Below are 17,147 nucleotides of genomic sequence, written 5' to 3'. Positions count from 1 at the left end.
GGACCAGCGATGTCTCTGCAGCCTGAGGAGAGAGAAAATGGCACTGAGCAGTGTGCTGGCTGCCTGAGAAAGAAGCTCCGCCCTTTTTACCTCAGAAACTTTTCATAATATTTATACTGGCGGGGGCAGGGCTGTGCCTGGGCATCTTATGCCCCCTTTTTGCCAGTTTATATAGGAGTTTTTGCTGCCCAGGGCGCCCTGCAGTGCCTGTGTGTGTGGCCAGCAATGGCGCGCTGCACTCCCGCCAGCCGCACTGTACCTCAGCCGTCACTTTTCTTGATAGAAGATCTGTCTTCTTCTACTCAGCTGTCTTCTGACTTCTGGCTCTGTGAGGGGGGTGACGGCGTGCTGTGGGAGTGAGCATCTAGACACGGCTAGAGTTCAGTACCCTTCAGGAGCTAATGGTTCCTACTTCTGCCCCCTCAGTCCCACAAAGCAGGGAGATTGTTGCCAGCAGTTCTCTCTGAAAACAAAAAACCTAACATAAGTCTTTTCAGAGAAGCTCAGTAGAGCTCCCCTAGAGTGCATCCAGTCTGCCTGGGCACATTTCTAAAACTGAGGTCTGGAGGAGGGGCATAGAGGGAGGAGCCAGTTCACACCCATTGAAAAGTCTTAAGAGTGCCCATGGCTCCTGCGGAACCGCCTATACCCCATGGTCATGAAGTGGACCCCAGCATCCTCTAGGACGTATGAGAAAGCAGAGGGCTAAGTTCAGAAATGTCTGGGGCCTTGCAACTTGTTTAATTGGCTTGGAGTCTCCTAGTAAACAGGAATGCTCTATTCTTATTGGTAGGTTTAAAAATAGGTTATAACTAGTGATATATGGCATTTAATATAACCGCATTTAATAAGACTTTGGCCCATATGTAATAATAGGTTGCAATTTGCCGGTCCCAGCTTGATTTTGGTGAGATAGCCGCTAGATTTAAAGTAGAAATTAGTTTTAAAGCAAAAGCAACCCGGTTTGGCTTTAAAACTAATTGTCGCTTAAAATCTAGCACTTACAGTACCTGTCCGAAATGATGCCGGTACAAGCAAGTCGTAGTCTTTTACATATCGTTGGTACTTTATCACTCTCCACTTTATCTCTCTCTCTCCAAGTTTTGATACATCTCCCCAGCTGGGTTATAACTGAGTGGCATTAGTGATGAAGTGCTGTATGAGATAGTGCTTAATTGAACTACCTTTTTATCAGTGTTGAATTGTGAAGTAAAAAAAAGATGAACTCTTGATTATCTTGATGCTTCATGTAGGAAAATATATCTGGTGGTTATTCTTTTTCTTTTTTTATAAAGAACCTACTGTTAGCTTGACTTATGGCCGAAACAGATGCACAAAGAATGTCCTGCAAGACCTTTCGGGCAGCAACGTGCATGGAGAACTTGGATTCTACCGCTGAAATCACACTGATGTTTCCTCCTGGAGATGAGCTGCACAGCTGTACAGAGCATGTACGCCAATAGTAAATATGGGGTCGATTCAATTCACCGACAGTTGAATAGCGCCGGGTGTTAGCTTCTGTCGCTATTCAATTCAGCTCAAGTTAAGTCGGCGAAGCCCCGTTCTCCCGGACTTTACAGGTTGAATTGTCGGGAGAACAGGCATTCACCAAATTAACTCCCCGCCGCGATGCTGATTCCCGACAGAATCAGCCTTGCGCCGGCCGCACGGCAGCACTTTTGTCCGACTTCTTCTCTCATCCCCCGGGGGTGAGAGAAGAATTCCCGACAATTGAGGGTCACTTGTCGCTGTATTGAATAGCGCCGGGAGCTAATTCCCGGCGCTATTCAACTGTCGGTGAATTGAATCGACCTCAATGGCTGCCACTGTGCAGCGAGGCAGGGCAGTTCATGGAGGATAGTGAAACAGGAGCGAGCACAGGACAGACAGACAGAAGGAGCCATGCTTCCCACACAGGCACAGGGCAACATGGCAGCAGCCCCACCACAAAGAGAACGACTGCTGACCTGGGATTCTCCAGACTAACAAGGGAATAGAGAGAGAAACACAAGAGTTTGTTACACTATAAACTTACTTGATATCAAAGTAAAACAATTTATAAACAAAAGGGCCAATTATGCCGACGGCTTGGTAGTGTCAGCTGGACACCGTACTAAGAAGATAAAATGTGTAATAAACAAAACGGAAACCAAGGACCAGTAACACCAAAAACACACTCTATACAACTTCCTGGCGTACTAGGAAAAACAACTGGTAAAGAGTCAGTGATGTAGTCTCTGATGTGGCCTCTGTCCATCGTTGGTTCTCTTACCAAGCATGTAATGAAGAACATACCTTTCAACTACACAAAGAATATTTCTTACAGAACAGTTATTATAGGGAGACAGAATTATTTGGTGTTACTTGTCCTTGAGAGGGCAATAAGTAGTCTGTAGAGAAGGCAATGGGTCCATATTAATGACAACCATAATAGAGGGAAGAATGACAAAGGGTTAGGAGGTACTGGGCATGATAGAAGGATCTAGGACAATGTTCAGGCTGGTCAGAGTTACAGAGAGGGTATAGAGGTGTCGGAGAGAGACTATATCAGATTATAGTATGGGGAAATATCGGTCAGTAGAGATGATGGGGCAGAGTCCGTGTCAAAAGAAAGAGTTGGAGAAGTGTCACAGTATGGAGGAGTGTAGAGAACAGCTACATTGACCATTGTACCCACCTTTGACATTTTGCTCTTGCTGTCTGCCGTGAGGAAGGACATGTTGTTGATTTCATTCATTACCACAAAGTTCTGCTCCTCCCGTTTAAAGTTCTAGCAGAGAAGAAAGGTCATCATACATAAAACTGATACCATCACTGGTGGCACCTCCAGTCTAGTGAGTGGTCTCATGTGATTACATCTGAGGCTCTTTGTGGCTACAGGACACTAGGTCACATAATATTGCTCATTGTGGCAGGAAAAGGCAGATGGTTGTCATTTTCTATGAGACCCGCATAGTGGGCCTAATTCAGATGCACATGTACAGAACAGGTTCTGCTTCATTGGAAGCACTACGACTGCAGACGTCAGTAGATTGACAGTCTGCAGATGTTTGGGGGTGCCATGGGGAGATGGCGGTGATGGCCTCCATTTCCCAAAACGCCGGGGCCGGCCGTGGGGTCATGCAGCCCGCTGATATGTCACAGGTGATCCGATGCTGCGTCCTAGGATGCATCAAGGATCTCTAATGTATGCAGGAGGCGTCTACTTATACCAGACGCCTTCTGCTGCATTACCATATCAGGGCATCTCTGATGCTTCCACGAAAGCAGTAGAGATGGCACCTCCGTCCACAACTGAATCAGGCACAGTGGGCTATAGTGATTTGAGTATGGTACCTAATTTGGCTGAGACAGAGGTCTACAACCACTGAAAATCAGCGTCTACAGCTTACGTGGGACTTAGACCAGAATATGAACACTTCTCCAACCATTCGAAACAGCTCCTCCGCATCACAGTTCGGGAGTGTCAGCCAGTTTGCCCTGGGAAAATAAAACATATTGTCTACCTTTGTACACTTTTATTAATACTAGTTTTATTAATATTAATTTAGAAAATTATAATATTCCATTTACAAGGAAGCTATATGATACAAGTTCAGCATACACATGACAATGACAGAAGACTTCTTCAGGGCAGGTAGCGAGTCATCGGTAATTTTTTGCCGGGCAATATTAAATCCCAAATCTGCTCTGCCAATGGTTTGATGATCTGATACTGTACCTGTTGTTATCTACATAGCGGATAAGCAGAGGGTACAGAGCATAGAGGTCTCTGCAAAGGACAGAGAACTCATCTCGTATCAGAGTCTCTGAATCTTCAGACTCGCTCTTGGCCTCCAGACGTAGCTGCTCCTCCTCTGCAACCACCTTCCCTGCCCGTTTTTTCAGCTTCTCCATGGTGGGAATGAAGTGCGAACGAAGGAGCTCTGGTTTTGCCTTGCTCACAATGGGCTGGGCAAACACTAATACAGAAGATAGAAGAGATATGAATAAGAACCACACATACCTAACCCACCTACAGCTTGTGAAAGCACACAATGTTCATCCCATCTAATAAGCAAATCCCAATGTACTACATACTACCCTTGTAGAATAAAGCCGGGTACATACACACTGAGACAATATCGGCCCAATATGTAGTTTCTGGCCGAATTGAAACGACTTATCGGACATATTGTTGAGTGTGTATGCGTGATATGCGGTAGCCTGTGGTCACTAGCGACGTCACCCGGTCAGCCCTGCTGCACGGCCAACCTAGCGACATGGTGTATGCTATGATGAACAGAACAGTAATTGTTCCGTACTTCATTAGATTGTTCTGATATGTATTCAAGATCCGATATGTTGGACCATCAGGCTGACATATCGGCTGATGACATATCACTCAGTGTGTGCCCAGCTTAAGACCGTTGGCCTTTGATCTGCACACTGAGAGGACGTAATGCTGCCACTCTGACTGCAAAATTAAATTTACCTCATTACAACAACCAGGAGACTCATAACATTTATTGACATAAACAAGTCTGAAGAAACGGGTGGCACACCCATGAAACGCGTAATAGGTTTATGTAATTCTTCTTCCACGTGCCTCATACAAGCTGATGTTTTCCTACCCACCACTGTGATATCTGAATCATTTGTCTACATTTTTCAATTAACTTTTAAATTATCTGGAAGCCATCTCAATCAAGTGGTGCTGACTTTCCCATTGGTAGAACCAGCGCCAAAAGGAACTTTCTTATTCCAGATTCACCATAAGATGTTCTGGATCCCTCTCATTCCTTTAAAAGGCAGCAAACACTAACAACTGGTTTACCAGTGCCTTCGCTGAGAGGGATAATCGGCATATACTGTATGGGCAGATAATCGCACCAGCATAAGCTAGTGAGCACACTACCATAGCCTAATGGAAAAGTTATCACAGGTGGGGGGGGGGAGAATAAACTACCAACCAATCAACTCCTAGCTGTCATTTTTCAAATGGAGATGGAGATGTACTAAGCAGTGAAAAGAGTGGAGAAGTGAGCCAGTGGAGAAGTTGCCCATGGCAACCAATCAGCTGCTCTGTATAAATTTATAGTATGCAAATTATAAATGTTACTTCAATGCATATTGGTTGCCATGGGCAACTTCTCTACTGGCTTACTTCTCCACTTTTTTCACTGCTTAGTACATCTCCCCCACAGTCTGTAACATGTCAGTTAGGATCTGATTGGCTTTTACTTTATCTCTCTCTGCTTTATCACTCTCCAAAGCTTAGTTCATCTTCCCTTATATCACTATACAGCTCTTGCGGAACCGCAAATACCAGCACATACTGCCTTTGGCTAAGAAGACATGCTGGGATTATATTATCAGGAGATATATGAAATCAGGAGAGAGACAATAAAAAATCTTTACCTGCGAGTCTCTTCATCCACGAGGCCTCATCTATGCCCAGGTTGTTTACAACAATGCGCAGGATGTTACCCAGTAGAGCATTGAGATGTTCAGATGTCACGCTGGTGCAGCAGGGTGAAGAGTCATCTGGGACATTTTCTGGGCCTCGTTCCCACCAGCGGGGAAGGTAATTACACAGCATGGGCAAGGTGACCTCGATCACATGGGGCATCTCTGTATATCGAGCACCAGATTCTGCCAACATCCCAATCTCCTTCATCAGGGTACCTAGGTCAGGGATGTCTGGGCACATTTCTTCCACAGAGTTGGGGAGACCCAAGACTAAAGTAGATGGGAGGAAAAATGTGGCATGAGGATTGAAGGGAACTGGAAATGTTTACATTTGTTTCGGATGAGACGAAGCTACAAGGAACATATTCATTCTCTTGTTGATATACTCACTGGCTCGTTCCCGGGGAGACTTGGTGGTGTATACAGAGTAGATGTTGTATTCATTCAGGTGTGGCTCCAAGAAGGCCACAGGCATCGCGGCAGCAAGTCGGGCAAGACACTCCCCCAAAGCTGGACGCTGCCTGAAGATAACCAAGAATTAACCTTTTAGAACATTCATTTGTGTCACTTCCTACAGAATCCAAGTGTTAGTTCATGACAAGGAGACATAGGCATGTTCTTTTTTAATGGAAAGTCATATCCAAGAATAGGCTTGGAACTCTCAGTTTGAGGTCAAAGCAAGCGGATATAGGCATAGCTGAATATGGATATTTCAGATCATAATGACATGCCATGGCATACTGGGGGTCATTCCGAGTTGATCGCTAGCTGCCGTTGTTCGCAGCGCAGTGATCAGGCTAAAAATCGGCATTTCTGCGCATGCGTATGGGCCGCAGTGCGCACGCGCAACGTACTTTCACAAAAAACAATGCAGTTTCACACAAGGTCGAGCGACGCTTTTCAGTTGCACTGCTGATCGGTGAGTGATTGACAGGAAGTGAGTGTTTCTGGGAGGTAACTGACCGTTTTCCGGGAGTGTGCTAAAAAACGCAGGCGTGTCAGATACAAACGCAGGCGTGCCTGGGGAAACGGGGGAGTGGCTGGTCAAATGCAGGGCGTGTTTGTGACATCAAAACAGGAACTACAGAGACTGAAGTGATCGCAAGGTAGGAGTAGGTCAGCAGCTACTCAGAAACTGCATGAAAATATTTTGAAGAAGATCTGCGAACCTTTCATTCGCATTTCTGCTAAGCTAAGATACACTCCCAGAGGGCGGCGGCTTAGCGTGAGCACTGCTGCTAAAAGCAGCTAGCGAGCGATCAACTCGGAATGACGGCCATTGTTTCTTGTTTCTGCTTATATTCACTTCCTTTTTGCATATTTAAGAAATGTAAGAAATGTATTTAATAAAAAGGCTGAGATTTTTGTCTTTCACTGACTGCGGCTTTCCCAGAGACAGTCTGCATGCTAAGCCATGAGACAATTTTGACATCATATCCGCCAGTAAGAAAGTATATGTGTATTACCAGTGTATGACTGTAGATGGCACTGTAGACTAATAAGTTAAGTGGTGATGTAAGTAAGTTTTGCAAGACTCTATGGGCGGGATGTACTAATGTACATCGCCGCCCTGCGCCACGATTCTGATAGCATATGTACTAACATAAGCGATCAGCATTGCGGAGGACAACTCTTCCGATAAGAGCTGTCCTCCGCGATGCGCAGCGGCAGCCTGACTTCCGGGATTCGGCCCCAAAAGTCAGTCTGCGCATGCGCGGGGTGACGGGGGCGGCCGCAGGGCATGCTGGGAGGGATCCGATCGGATCCCTCACACAGCGCCGCGGAGAGAAGCCCATAGGCTTCTATGGACGCCGCGGCGCTGTCCTGCCGGCCGGGGGTTAGTACATTAGGAAAATGCGGTAAACAGGGAGTTTACCGCATTTTCCGCTTAGTACATCCCGTCCTATGGGAGGTAATTACCCAGTTTTGTTTTTTTAAAGCCTCAATCGTTTACAAGGCAAAACCAACCTGGTCCTGCCTTGTAAATGATTGCTGCTATAAAAAAACGGCAGTCTTGCTCAAAAGTACCACCCCTCAGGAACTCGGAGGCTATTACATTTAGCCGATTAATAGACACAGTTATGGATGATCATTAAACAGATCTTCCTTACTTTTCAACGTAGGGGTTCTTAGTGGTTCCCAGAGAGTAGATACTGCACAATGTTCTGTAGCAGGAAACCTGTACATCGTCCACTGAAATGACAGAAGAAAACAACCTGTTAGTAGACTACTATTCCCAACACAGTCCTCTGTGAGCAACAGGACATTATCAAGAAAATACGTAGCTAGAGGAATACAAATCTATCTGTAAATTTCCATCCATGCTGGGTAGCTGGCAGTCTAGAGAAGGACCTCCGACAATGTAATACATGTAATACTGCGTCATTTGACATGGATCCTTAAGAATCAGATGTACACTGATGTAGAAATACACAGGAACTCCAGGAACATAACAGAGAGTTCCATCGCTCAAAGGTGTTCGTGACCTAATACGGTGACACAGGGGGGGATTGGGAACAAAAAGCAGCCCTGGAAAAATTTGTACTAGTGGCCCCACTTGGGCAGCACCAGAGGTGTAAGGTCTAGCCATGGGCCATGGCAGCAGCACTTTCCCCCCAAGACTTTCCAGATAGTGGGGATGTCCAGCATCAAGGGGAAGTTAAAAGGAAATAAAATTAAATGTTATGAGCACATTACATGATACGCCTTTAGAATTTAGGAAACTATACAATTCTTTAGAAAGATATATTTTCTTGCTTATTACACCAACCGTATCCCAATCACTGTTCACTCAATCTTATATGTCAGCCAAGCAGGCAGACTAAGTGGCAAAGTCATTTTCATATGTGCAAATTGTTTGGCATCTTATTCATTATGTCTATAAATAGGACCACATGTCCTCAAACAAAACAGGCCCTGCTGGGGCGTCGGCCCACCGGGAATCTCCCCTGTAAACCCTATGGCCAATCCGCCTCTGCTGTGACCTAATATGGTGGTTGTGCACTGCTGCATACATCCTGCAACTGAATCCAAGATTATGAGCTTTCTTTTGATTCGCTCCCTCAACTTACATATGACGTCATCGCCAAACTGGTGCTGTGCAATGTGTTCAAAGAGTGAGGTCAGAACCGGCAAGAGGGCCACTGTGGTGTAATTGATGTTCTGGGTCACACCCTTGACCTGAGTACGGGACTGAGAAACCTTTCCCAGCTTTAAGTTCTCAACCATCTTCTCTATGTCTTCAGATGCCCCTTCAAAGAAGGAACGCAAACCAGCCTTAACGATCTCTGGGCCAGACTTCATAACCGTCCTGTAAGGAAAATATACGTTATGGTAAGAACTTACCATTGATAACGGTATTTCTCCTAAGTCCACAGGTTCCACAGGATAACAATGGGATATGATGGAGCGACAGTGGATTGGTACCAAACGATCAAAAGCTTTCTGGCCTCCCAGGATGCAACGGCCTGTCCATATATCCCGCCCACTGGCTCAGGCAAATCAGTTGTATTCCAAAGCACAAGGCAGGAGCATCATGTAGAGCCCTAATCAGGCGAGAAGAACACACATGCACACCCTTCCATACAAGAAGGAAGAGGTTAGTGAGTAGAAAGATCCTCAAATCAGGTGCGTCAGGGTGGGATCCCTGTGGAACCTATGGATTTAGGAGAAATACCGTTATCAACGGTACGTTCTTACCATAACGTATATTTCTCCGGCAGGGTCCACAGGTTATCCACAGACTAACAATGGGATTTCCCAAAGGAATTTAGTGGTGGGGACGCTCCTGATTGGACAAGAGAACCTTACGCCCAAATTCAGCATCATGAGAGGAAAAAGTATCCAAGGCATAATGTCTAATGAATGTGTTAATGGAAGACCATGTGGCTGCCTTACATATCTGTTCTGCTGAAGCACCATGTTGTGCTGCCCAAGAAGGACCTACCTTCGAGTAGAGTGAGCAGAGACATTAGCCGGAACAGGGAGATCAGCTCGAGAATATGCTTCTGAAATTGTCATTCGAAGCCATCTTGCCAGCGTCTGTTTAGTAGCAGGCCATCCCCCTCTTGTGAAATCCATAGAGAATGAAGAGAGAATCTGTCTTTCTGATGGCATTGGTTCGATCCACGTAGATCCTTAACGCCCGGACTACGGTGGTCATTCCGAGTTGATCGCTAGCTGCATTAATTCGCTGTGCAGCGATGAGGCAAAAAAACGGCACTTCTGCGCATGCGGTGCAATGTGCACGCGCGACATACTATTACAACGAACGATGGAGTTTCACACAGGGTCTAGCGAAGCTTTTCAATCGCACTGGTGGCCGCAGAGTGATTGACATGAAGTGGGCGTTTCTGGGTGTCAACTGACCATTTTCAGGAAGTGTTCGTAAAAACGCAGGCGTGGCAGAAAAAACGCAGGTATGGCTGGGCGAACGCAGGGCGTGTTTGTGACGTCAAAACAGGAACTAAACAGTCTGAAGTGATCACAAGCGCTGAGTAGGTATTGAGCTACTCTAAAACTGCAAAAAAAAAAAAATTGTAGCCGCTCTGCGATCCTTTCGTTCACACTTCTGCTAAGCTACAATACACTCCCAGTGGGAGGCGGCATAGCGTTTGCATGGCCGCTAAAAACTGCTAGCGAGCGATCAACTCGGAATGACCCCCTACGTCCAGCGACGCATCTCCCGCAGAAAGTCCCGATACCTGAAAATCCGGGACTACAATTTCTTCAATAAGGTGGAATTTAGACACCACCTTTGGAAGATACCCAAACCTAGTTCTGAGAACTGCTTTATCTGGATAAAAAATAAGAAATGGGGAATGACATGACAGCGCTCCTAAATCTGATACTCTTCTAGCTGATGCCATAGTCAGTAGAAAGAGTACTTTTGCTGTCAACCATTTAAGATCCACCTTGTTAAGTGGTTCAAATGGGGCAACATGAAGGGCTTTCAGGACTAAACATAAGTCCCACGGTACTGTAGGTGGAACAAAGGGAGGTTGAATGCGTAGCATTCCCTGGAAAAAAGTATGCACATCCTGTATATTGGCAATTTTCTTTTGGAACCATACAGTCAATGCCGATACCTGCACTCTCAAGGAAGCCACCTTCAAACCCTTATCCATTCCTCCCTGAAGGAATGCGAGGACCCTGGAAACTCTAAATGATTTCGGGTCCATACCTCCTTTACTGCACCAATGAATATAGGCCTGACATATTCGGTGAGGAGGGTTTCCTTGCTCTGAGCATTGTTTGATTTACCTGTTTAGAGAATCCTCTTGACTTTAGGATAGAGGTTTCAAGAGCCACGCCGTCAAAGACAGTCGATCCAGATGTCTGTGATAACAGGGACCCGGCATCAGTAGATCTGGACGTTGAGGAAGCAGAAGTGGAGCGTCCGTCGACATTCTCTGCAGATCTGTGTACCAATGCCTTCTGGGCCAAGCCGGAGCTATTAGAATCACAGCACCCTTTGCTTGCTTTATTTTCCTCACCATCCTGGGTAACAGGGTAATCTGAGAAAAAAACAGATAAGCCAGATGAAAGTCCCATTTCACCGACAAGGCATCCACAAAGATCGCTCCGGGATCCTTTGTTCTTGACCCGTATACGGGCACTTTGTTGTTCAGACAGGATGCCATGAGATCTATCTCTGGCAACCCCCACTTGTCTACTAGAGTCTGAAAGACCTCCGGGTGTAGGGCCCATTCACTTGCTTGAATGGTGTGTCGACTGAGAAAGTCCGCTTCCCAGTTTAGGACTCCCGGAACGAACATTGCGGACAAGGCTGGAAGATGGAGTTCTGCCCACTTTAGTATGTGACTTACCTCCTTCATTGCTTTTTGGCTGATAGTTCCTCCCTGATTGTTGAGCGGATCTCGACTGGTTTTTCCTGAAGAATGTCCTTTGCCTGTATCAGTGCCATTTACATGGCCCGAAGTTCTAACAGGTTTATCGGCAGGCAACTTTCTTCTCTGGTCCATTGTCCCTGGAACCATAATTTTCCGGACACTGCTCCCCAGCCCTAAAGACTGGCATCTGTTGTCAGGATCTCCCAATCTGACATTCAAAAAAGTCTCCCTTTGTCTAGATGGGATGTCTGTAGCCACCAGGCTAATGACTTCATTACCTTTACTGGAAGTACTATCGTCTGTTTCTTTATTGTCTGATGTACTCCATTCCATCTGGTCAGAATCAGACGCTGCAGAGGCCACGAGTGCAATTGTGCATACTCCACCATGTCGAATGTTGACACCATCAACCCCATCACTCGCATAGCTGCGTGAATGGATACCCTCTGGCTGTGTAACAAGTCCTGAATTTTTGACTGTACCTTGGATATCTTGTTCTGAGGTAAGAGTACTCTCTGCAGACATGAATGCAGTACAGCCCCCAAGTGAGTCATCCGTTGTGACGGCACCAGAGATGATTTTGCCCAATTTATGAGCCGCCCGTGCCTCTGCAGACACAGTATTGTCTGTTGGAGATGGCACAGGAGCAATTCCTGTGATTGTGCCAGGATTAAAAGGTCGTCGAGGTATGGAAAAATTCTAATCCCCTGCTTGCGGAGATAAGCTGCCATAACCACCATAATCTTGGTAAATACTCTGGGGGCTGTGGCTAACCCAAAAGGTAGGGCCTGAAACTGGAAATGTTGCTGGAGGATAGCGAACCTGAGATAACACTGATGGGACAGTGCTATTGGAACATGTAGGTAAACATCCTGTATATCCAGGGATACCATATAATCGGGTGCCGGCATACACTACTACACCCATATAATCCCCTGGCTCCATGGCCAAAACTATGGAGCGTAACGTCTCCATGTGGAACCTTGGTACCCAAATATATTTGTTTAGCATTTTGAGATTGAGAATGGGCCGAAATGACCCATTTGGCTTCTGAATCAAAAATAGGTTGAAGTAAAAACTCTGTCCCCGTTGTGCAGGGGGTTCTGGAATGACTACTCCTGACTGAAGCAATTTCTGTACTGCTTCTTGCAAAGCCCTGGCCTTTGGGGGTCATTCCGAGTTGATCGCTATCTGAATTTGTTCGTAGCGCTGCGATCAGGCTAAAAAACGGCAGTTCTGTGCATGCGTATGCGGCGCAATGCACACGCGCGATGTACGGGCACAATGAACAATGTAGTTTTGCACAGTGTCTAGCAATGCATTTCATTCACACTGTTCGCCGCAGAGTGATTGACATGAAGCGGGCGTTTCTGGGTGGCAACTGACCGTTTTCAGGGAGTGTGCGGAAAAACGCAGGCGTGCCAGGGAAAAACGCAGGTGTGGCTGGGGGAACGCTGGGCGGGTTTGTGACGTCAAATCCGGAATTGAATAGTCTGAAGTGTTCGCAAGCGCTGAGTAGGTTTTGAGCTACTCTGAAACTACACAAAAAAAATTTGTAGCCGCTCTGCAATACAACCGTTCGCATTTCTGCTAAGCTAAAATACACTCCCAGTGGACAGGGGCATAGCGTTTGCACGGCTGCTAGAACTAGCTAGCGAGCGATCAACATTGGAATGACCCCCTTTGTCTCTACCCGAGACGAACTGGTGCAGAAGAACCTTCGAGGAGGCTGCTTCTTGAAGGGAAACACATAACCTAGAGATACCGCTTCTTGCACCCAGGTATCTGTTGTAGACTGCCGCCAGATCTGTGCAAACTGAAGAAGTCGGCACCCTACCCTGGGGTCCCCCAGGAGGAGGCCCGCACCATCAGGCTGATGGCTTATCTTCAGGTTTGGAAGCTGGTCCTCTGGTAGCCCAGTGCTTTTTTGACTTACCAAACTTATTGTATTGGGGCTGTTTACGATCCCTTTTTCCCTTTGGTTTTCCTTGAGACCGAAAGGGACGGAAAACTGGAACCCTAGATTTGGGGTTATATGTGGAAGGAAACTTGACCTTCTTGGAGTCTGCTTCTGCCTCCAGAATATCTGTCAATTCCTTACCAAACAAAATATTTCCAGAAAAAGGCAAAGATTCCAAAACCTTCTTAGAGTCTGAATCGTCTTTCCACGTACGCAACCAAACTGCTCTGCGAGCAGCTATTGTTGAGGCTAATGCCCTAGAGGAAATAGTACCCATATCTAATACCGCTTCTACCAAGAATACTGCAGCCTGTTTAATATGGGCTATATAGGATTTTTGCTCTCTAGAAGCTGATGACAAATCACCTTCCAATGCATCAGCCCAGGCAGCCACTGCCTTTGCTATCCAAGCTGACACCATGGCCGGCCTTATGACTGCTCCAGACAGGGAAAATATGGTTTTTAGAAAACCATCCACTCTCCTATCCGTGACATCATTAAAGATGTTGACGGCAAAGGCAATATAGATTTCGCACTAATCGAATCACATGCGTATCTACTTTAGGCGCCACCTTTCTTTTTGAACAGTCCCCGGCTGGAAAAGGATAATTTGAATCCCATTTTTTGGGAATTCTATATTTTTTGTTGGGTGTTACCCAAGACTCTTCCATGATTTCAGTCAGCTGGTCTGACCTTGGAAACTCAGTCTTAACTGTTTTGGGACGTTTAAACACAGGTGCCGTGGTTTTTAACACAGGCTCTGCTGAATCTTCTAAGGACAGAATGATCTTCACTGCTCTAATGAATTCAGCTATATCTATTGAGCTGAGACCTTCTTCCTCCTCTTCATATGTTGAGGTAGAGTAAACTGAGCTTTCATCTTCCGATGAATCGTCATGTGTAGCCTGTGAAGGTGAAGATTTACATACCATCGGTCTATCAGCTTGTTTCATTTGAGAAGTTGCTGGGGGAATTTATATACCATAGGTAGGGAGCTGCATGTATGGGTACCCTATACATGGTACCGAAGCTGTAGGAATTATCCGTTCAGCTATACTGGACAAAGTCTGTGCAAACATAACCCAAGGTGGATCCATCTGTACCTGATGTTGTACAGGGATCTGCCTTGTGTTTTGCTGAAAAGCAAAACAATTTACACATAAACCATCCTGAACCAGATCCTGAGAGGATAATACAGTTTTGCAAGACAAACATGATATGAGTGTTGCTGTAAGTGTACCTTTGTCACCTTTGCGGCTCTTAGACATGATAAATAATCAGCACTTTCACAGTGTACTACACAATTTGTGACTGTAATCACTTTAACCTTCTTAAAGTTATATCAATCTAACCCTACCCATGCACCAGCATTGAGGATCAGAAGAAACAACTGACAAACATATATTAAAGTCAGCAATCACACTAGCAGTCACATGTTATATATTAGTCATATGAGCACATCATCAACTACACTTTTAAAAGTATGTAGTCGTTTACTGAATCCTGTATAAACAGATCTAACGTATTCAGACGCAATGCGAAGAAACCACAGTAAATGTACACAGACTCATATGCAATAGTCACTTAACATAACTATTCGTACTTGTCAAAGTAGATAGAAATTTAGTGCTGTATAGCCCATACTCAGTAGAATGGGATACAGGGAGACTCACCTCTCTTCCAGTGATCGATCAATACGTTAGCGAACGCTGAGTGGACCAGACGCTACTAGTGTACACTGCCGCTCCAGGAACCTATAGCGGACACAGACGATCCGGTCTCATGGTAACGTTCAGTGAACACAGACGCAGAGGTCACATAGCCGCCTATGCTGCGACCGGATCTCTTGTGGTAGCGCTTAGTGAACACTGACGCAGCGGCCTATGCTGCGACCAAGTCCCCTCTGGTAGCGTCTGAGACGGAAGAGAGGAATCAGTTCATGGCGCGAGATTCGGCGGAAACTGGTCATGAATTGGGGGGAGGGGCAACCAGGAGAGCGTCTGATTCCCCACCGCTGACATCAACCCTAGGGATCGCGGCCTCATGCTATTCCTGGTGCCTATGATCCCTAAGGCCTAGCGCTGGAGCACCCGTGGTGGCGGCGCGTCAGCTACTGTTTGGTAGTCTACTCCCAAAACAGTGCGGCTGTGTCCGTATTCCATCTACTAAGCGGAACAGATGCCTTACCTTCCCCTCCGTGCTCCGGCCACAGCCTGGTAACGTCTGATGGACCTGCTAGTATATCCGACTCAGACGCCCGCCAAAGCAGCACTGTACTCGTGGGTAAGCGTTGTTGCGACCCAGTGGAGAGTTGTTGGAACGACTCTTTCCAATATGCGTATAAGACGCTGTTTAGAAAGATTACTTAAAAAATAGTAAGAATATAAAAATAAAATAAGAAAGCTTAGGGCTGCTAAGGAAACAGCAGCCCTCTGACCATGGTCCGGCTCCTGCCGCACCAAACAAAAAAATGATTCGACTGAGCCAGTGGGCGGGATATATACGGACGGGCCCGTTGCATCCTGGGAAGCCAGAAAGCTTTTGATCGTTTGGTGCCAATCTGCTGTCGCTCCATCATATCCCATTGTTATCCTGTGGATAACCTGTGGACCCTGCTGGAGAAAGATAGGGTATCAATATCTCAGGTAACATTAGGTGGTGGTGAGAGACGCATAGCCAAATGAAGAAAAGAAGAGTGAAAGAGAAAAATGAGATGAAGAGTGAAACAGAAAAGTGAGATGAGGTTGGTACGGGTCATTTATATTATGGGGATCTGTGTATTGAAGGGATGCGGCCAGGATCCTGATAGTCAGAATACAGACAACGGGATCCCGATTGTCAGAATTCCGATGGATCCCGACGGTAAATACAGGTGGTTAGGGTTAGGCTGCAGGGGAGGTTAGGGTTAGGCTGCAGGTGTGGGGGAGGTTGGGGTTAGGCTGTGTGTGGGGTGGGTTGGTTAAGGTTAGGCTGCAGGAGGGGCGGGCTAGGGTTCTGGTAAAAATAATTACCGGGATCTATCAGGATTTTTACCGGTGGGATGCCGCTGTTGGTATCCTGACCGTCGGGATTAAGACTGCCAGGATTTTGTACCCAACTTGTATTGAACACATCTTAATATCCCAATAGTAGGCTTAATGAGTATATACCTACCTGGCATCAAGAGAACGAGCCAGAATATGTAGGCAGTTGACAACTGCTGGAGCGTCAGTTCCTGTGGAAACATGGAATATTTAGTTTTACAGGCAATTAAAATCCTTAACGCAACCCAAACAAATTTCAAACGTAAATGGCCCCCATCCACACCACAAATCCACAGGAGAAGACATGTGGAAGCTGGAGGCCTCTTGAACAATCAGTATGGGGGTTTCTTAAACAGCTCATGCAGTAAAGATTAGAGAATGACGGGGTCAGCACAGCAGCAATCTCTGACCGCTTACCAAACAGAGACACGCGGTGTCGGACCAGAGCAGCCATCTTACAGAATAGGCTGAGGAGAGTGAGAGAGGGGAAGGAGGAGGAGAGACAGCGAAAGTGAGTTGAAGTGAAAAGGTAACATCAGTTCAATAAACCATAACAGGGATTTCTACAGTACATTGGGCCTGATTCAGAGATGTACTGTGTTGGTGCAGAATGGTCGCGGGAACTGAGATGCTGGCACCATGTTTCCTGCGTGTGGGATCGCAGTTCTGAGCTGAGACACGCTCTGAAGATGATCGCGACATACTGGCCACTCGCCGTTACCTCCCCTAAACGGTTCCTGACTGTCAATCACTTTGTGAATAAATCCTCACTGCCAGCGACATCGCTAAGGTACCTTGGCGCATGTGCAGTGTGACCTTTACCCTTGCGGAGTCGAAAAATAATCGATCAACGTCAGAAAT

The 17,147-nt window shown here is 46.2% G+C and overlaps 1 protein-coding gene across 11 annotated transcripts in view; it reads right to left on the bottom strand.

Annotated features, from left to right (window-relative positions):
• Window positions 1–17,147, bottom strand: part of RYR1 (ryanodine receptor 1) — a 247,739-nt gene that overhangs the window by 93,157 nt on the left and 137,435 nt on the right. For 7 of the 11 annotated variants that reach the window (XR_010183151.1, XM_063937896.1, XM_063937900.1 and 4 more), the window contains 10 exons: window positions 16,704–16,753; window positions 16,417–16,477; window positions 8,523–8,761; window positions 7,563–7,644; window positions 5,842–5,972; window positions 5,401–5,721; window positions 3,722–3,962; window positions 3,393–3,480; window positions 2,678–2,770; window positions 1,968–1,982 (listed from right to left, as the gene is read on the bottom strand). Coding sequence is in view for 10 of the 11 variants with exons in the window: in XM_063937896.1 (XP_063793966.1) it covers window positions 1,968–1,982; window positions 2,678–2,770; window positions 3,393–3,480; window positions 3,722–3,962; window positions 5,401–5,721; window positions 5,842–5,972; window positions 7,563–7,644; window positions 8,523–8,761; window positions 16,417–16,477; window positions 16,704–16,753 (1,321 nt within the window). In the remaining variant the exon portion in view is untranslated. The remainder of the gene's footprint in view (window positions 1–1,967; window positions 1,983–2,677; window positions 2,771–3,392; window positions 3,481–3,721; window positions 3,963–5,400; window positions 5,722–5,841; window positions 5,973–7,562; window positions 7,645–8,522; window positions 8,762–16,416; window positions 16,478–16,703; window positions 16,754–17,147) is intronic. The other 4 variants (XM_063937897.1, XM_063937901.1, XM_063937903.1 and 1 more) reach the window with 1 other exon arrangement.

Source organism: Pseudophryne corroboree, chromosome 8 (genome assembly GCF_028390025.1).
Source record: "Pseudophryne corroboree isolate aPseCor3 chromosome 8, aPseCor3.hap2, whole genome shotgun sequence".
Taxonomy (NCBI): Eukaryota; Metazoa; Chordata; class Amphibia; order Anura; family Myobatrachidae; genus Pseudophryne; species Pseudophryne corroboree.
Note: the sequence above shows the minus strand (reverse complement) of the source record. Positions and strands in the feature narration are given on the sequence as shown.